Source organism: Chaetomium globosum, genomic scaffold (assembly GCF_000143365.1).
Source record: "Chaetomium globosum CBS 148.51 scaffold_5 genomic scaffold, whole genome shotgun sequence".
Lineage (NCBI taxonomy): Eukaryota > Fungi > Ascomycota > Sordariomycetes > Sordariales > Chaetomiaceae > Chaetomium > Chaetomium globosum.
The window spans coordinates 520,085-524,327 of record NT_165980.1 but is presented as its reverse complement, the minus strand read 5'-3'; the positions used below and the strand labels follow the sequence as shown (position 1 = coordinate 524,327).

General features: G+C 60.7%; 3 protein-coding genes across 3 annotated transcripts in view; 2 read left to right on the top strand and 1 right to left on the bottom strand.

Annotated features, from left to right (window-relative positions):
• The window catches only part of CHGG_07003 (uncharacterized protein), a gene marked incomplete at both ends in the record, with an annotated part of 2,522 nt that extends 1,319 nt beyond the window's left edge, over nucleotides 1-1,203 (top strand). The window contains 3 exons of the mRNA XM_001224658.1: nucleotides 56-508; nucleotides 569-790; nucleotides 992-1,203. Coding sequence (XP_001224659.1) covers nucleotides 56-508; nucleotides 569-790; nucleotides 992-1,203 — 887 coding nt within the window. The remainder of the gene's footprint in view (nucleotides 1-55; nucleotides 509-568; nucleotides 791-991) is intronic.
• Nucleotides 1,204-1,667: 464 nt separating this feature from the next.
• Nucleotides 1,668-2,392, bottom strand: CHGG_07002 (uncharacterized protein; the record flags this gene model as incomplete). The annotated part of the gene is made up of 2 exons (XM_001224657.1): nucleotides 1,668-1,960; nucleotides 2,134-2,392. 2 exons carry the CDS (start codon nucleotides 2,390-2,392, stop codon nucleotides 1,668-1,670), a joined length of 552 nt encoding a protein of 183 aa, XP_001224658.1.
• A 541-nt stretch (nucleotides 2,393-2,933) lies between these two features.
• CHGG_07001 (uncharacterized protein) lies at nucleotides 2,934-3,830 on the top strand (the record flags this gene model as incomplete). Its single annotated transcript, XM_001224656.1, has 2 exons — nucleotides 2,934-2,985; nucleotides 3,037-3,830. The coding sequence occupies 2 exons, from the start codon at nucleotides 2,934-2,936 to the stop codon at nucleotides 3,828-3,830; spliced, it is 846 nt and encodes a 281-aa protein (XP_001224657.1).
• Between the last annotated feature and the right edge of the window lie 413 nt (nucleotides 3,831-4,243).

Below are 4,243 nucleotides of genomic sequence, written 5' to 3'. Positions count from 1 at the left end.
GGTTGGGGGGGGAGGGGAGGTTGGGGAGGGAGGGGAGGTTTGGGAGGGAGGGGAGGTTGGTGGGACCGAGGACAGGGCTCGGGGTCTTGTGGTGGTGGTGAGGGAGAGCAAGTGCGTGGACGTGGTGAGCATCGGGGCTCTGGTGAGGGTCACCAGTCTCGGTGTAGCTCAGCTTCGAGCGCGACGTCCAGGTCGTCGTCTATCCACTCCGAGTCGTCGGTCGGGTCGCTGCCGGACTATGATGACCTGAAGGATTCTCAGCTGCCCATCGCGAAGCAGTATCTCCAGGAATCGCTGCACCGCCCGGAGCAGAAGATCACTAAGGAGCGGGTCAAGGCCATCAAGGAGCAGATTAAAGCAGCCAAGAAGTCGTCCGGCCCGACCCCAGTGATCGCTGACAAGACGGCGCTGAGGCGCGAGGTCAGGGATCTCCTCCGCGACTGGAAGCAGCTCAAGAGACAGCAAAAGCGGGACCGCAAACAGCTCCGGCGTGAACAGAAACATCGACGTAGGCAGTAGAAGCGGGAACAGCGCCACACCAAGCGCGAGATGAAACGCGCCGCCAAAGAGATGGCGCGGGACATCCGCCGCGGCCCGTTCGGGATCCCCCCTATGCCTCACGCACCCCACGCCCCTCATGCTCCTCACGCACCTCACGCCCACGCCCATCACATGCCTCACATGCCACCCATGCCCCCAATGCCGCCGATGCCACCAATGCCTCACATGCCCCACCATCCTCACGCACCACCACCACCAGCCTTCGACGCCCACTCGTTCAACCCATGGGGTAGGTTAGACAACCCCCACCCACCCCCTCGAAGCAGCCCATAGGGGCCTTGGCCCGCTGGACGACCGGCCAAAAACACGGGCGTGCACGACGAGGGTGTGGCGGGCTTACGCGGCGTCGCAGGCCCAAATACCAGGCCGCGGTGGGAGATGGGAGGCCAAGGTGGCGGAGAAGGAGGCCGAGCTGCTCAAGCTGCATGAGCGGATTGCTGGAGGACCGGTCGGGTGACGGGGGGTAAGGATGGGGGTAAGGGGCGGGGATGGGGTCGGGGAGCAAGATGGAGGCGGAAGGCGTTGGCGGTGGAGAGGGAGATTGAGGATCTGGCGAGGGAGATGGAGCGGCTGCGCACGCAGGCGGATGAGGAGTTTGCGAGGGAGTTGGCGCAGGAGGAGGAGAGGTCTGCGAGGCGCTAGGCGGTATGGTGGTGGTGCTAGGGGTGGTGAGCCTGGGTATTTGGATGGAGTAGATTGTTTATCGGTTAGCGGTTTGGAGTTTGGGGAGTTTTGCTTGCGTATACATAATCGGGTATGTTTAGGTAGTGAGCGAGTGTCAAGCATCCCTTCCCATTTCGGGTCTCTTTTCCAGGTTATTTCCCCTGTAACAAAGAAACAAAGTACAAAGTACCTTGCTGTGTTCCATCTTGATGGCGGGCTAGCCAACTCGTGCCCCGAAACATACCAACAACAACCAACCGACTTTTGTATTTTCTCAACGCCGAGCTACCGTTTAGCTGTGTTTACTCTCATCCTTCTCTATCAGCTCGCCCACGCCCAGACCCCGCCCAACCTTGACCTTGATCTTCTGCTCAGCCTTCGCAGTACTCCCCTTAGCCGGGTCCCTCCCAACATCACCCACAGCCTCACCCTCATCCACATCCTCAGCGACCTCCTCCCCAGTCCTTACCAGCCTTGTTCTTCTTCTTCTTCTTGTCCGCACCCGCACCCTCGCCCGCCTCCTCCAGCTGCTGCTGCTCCTCGCGCAGCTGCTCGCGGATAAAGTCCAGCTCCAGCTTCATGCAGAAGGCGTCCTCGCCGTCGGCGTAGTACTTGCTCTCCGTCTTTTCCGTCTTGAAGCCCAGCGTGTCGCGGTACAGGTGGATGGCCGCCTTGTTGGACACGCGCACGTGCAGCGACACGTAGTGCCCGCCGAAGGTCTCCACCATGGCTTGTTCTGTGGGGGTTTGGGCATTGGGCGTTAGTATTCGTCCGGACGTACATGTACGTACATACATAACAAATAAAAAGGGAAGGTGTGAGAGGGTTGGGTGGGGGGGGGGGGGGCGCCTTACGGCTCTGCCGCATCAGCTTCTCGGCGATGCCCAGGCGGCGGTGGGTGCGCATGACGGAGAGCGAAGGTGATGTGGCCGTGCTGGACGCCGTCGGCGGGCTCCTCCTCCATCTTGGCGAGCACATAGCCGACGATCTTGGGGTAGTCGTAGGGGGTCTTGGGCGGGCGCGACACGTCGACGGCGACGTACGACAGCTGCGGCCACGAGAGCGCGTGGTACAGGTAGTACTTGAGGAAGTAGTTCTCGGGCAGGTTCTCGAGGTTGGCGTGCTGGATCAGCGGAATGTCCGACGATCGGAGGAGGCGGATATCCATCGTGTCGGAGTTTTGAAAAGTTTGGGGAGAGGAATGACGAGGCGTCGGGGCGGGAGGGGCCGTTGTTCGGTCTATGGAGACAAGGCTGAGAGGTTGTTGGTGGTGGGCTGGGCTACGCTGCGTTGCTGAGGTTCGGGTTGAGTGCTGAGCTTAGGGCCGAGCTGCTGTGGTGGGGACTGGTGAAATTCAGCGGGTTGGTGGGGACCCCTGTATCTTAGCCGCGCAAATGGCGGGGCAGCTCGCCGCCGTCTTAACCGACATCGCGGGCGAGGTGCGGGGCATTCTCCATTCTCCAACTCGCAAGATGAGGAGCAGTGGAAGGCTACTTACACCGGCGGGGTTACCTGTGTCCACCTGTTATATTGTGCATATGTGTATAATAAGGGTCTTCGTTTCAATTTGGCAAGCTATAGATTCTACTTGTTTCTGTGTCTGTGTTTGACCTTGTTTTTTTCCATTTCTCATCTTGCGAGTCTCGTTGCTCAGACGAATCTAGTACCTCGAGATTGACACCAACAGAAATAACAAAGATATCAACACAATGGCGAGATCTCTAGAAGGCAAGCTCGGGATTGTGACCGGTGCATCTCGAGGTTGGTTTCCCTCCCCAGCTGTGAGGTTCAAGCCCAACTAAACAACCCCAGGCATCGGTGCTGCCATCGCCGAGAACCTCGCCTCGAAGGGCTGCAACTTGGTGATCAACTACACCTCGGCCTCCTCGACCGAGCTCGCCGCCTCCGTGGCCAAGCAGCTCTCCACAACCTACAACATCCGCGCGGTACCCGTCCAAGCCGACGTCGGCACGCCCGCGGGCGCCACGGCCCTCATCGCGGCGACGAAGGACAACTTCACCAGCGCCGACTCCCGCTTCCAGATCGACATCCTCATCAACAACGCGGGCATCGCGCGCAACGGCATGCTCCCGCAGGTGACGGTGGAGGACTTCCAGGAGAGCTACCGGGTCAACGTGCTCGGCCCGCTGCTCGTGGTGCAGGCGGCGCAGCCGTACCTGCCCAACGACCGGTCCGGCCGCATCGTCAACCTCAGCTCGGTGTCGTCGTCCATCGGCTTCGTCACGCAGTCCGTCTACGGCGGCACCAAGGCCGCGCTGGAGGCCATGACGCGCACGTGGGCGCGCGAGCTGGCCCCCAACGCCACCGTCAACTCGGTCAACCCGGGCCCTGTCGAGGGGCCCATGTACGCGGCCAACCCGCCCGAGTTCCTAGAGAACATCGCCGGGTGGGTGCTGCACGCGCCGCTGATGAGGGCGCGGGAGGGCATTGATAGTGCTGAGGTGGTCGAGGATGCAAAGAAGAGCGGCGGCCGGCCCGCGTACACCAAGGAAGTGGCGGGGATCGTGGGCATGCTGTGCGGTGAGGACGCCGGGTGGTGTACGGGGCAGGTGGTGAGCGCCAACGGCGGAATGATTATGCAATAGATGAGGGGTGTTGTTAGAGTAGATTAGAGCGTTTTATGTTTCAAAAGCACCGCTTAGCCGGGCTTATCTCAGTCGGGCAGCCTGTACCGGGCAATGGCCGTTATTCCGTAGAAATACAGCTTCTAGAACCGCAGTCCATCCCTCTATAGGTAGCTCGGGGACTACCAACACCGGGGCACCGGACGTGTGGAGGAGAGCCCACCAGTGCCGTCCTATTCCGCCATCGCCGGGGTGCGGGGATCCTGAATTTTAGCCCCGCGTTGCAGCGTCGACCCCGCCATAAACCAATCTTCAGCACGCTCACCCCGCGGGACATACCTACCGGTACCGGTCTCTCCTCACCGTGCATGCTCATGCTCACCACACACTCACCGCTCAACTATCAACTATATGGTCTTGCTGTCTCACTCGAA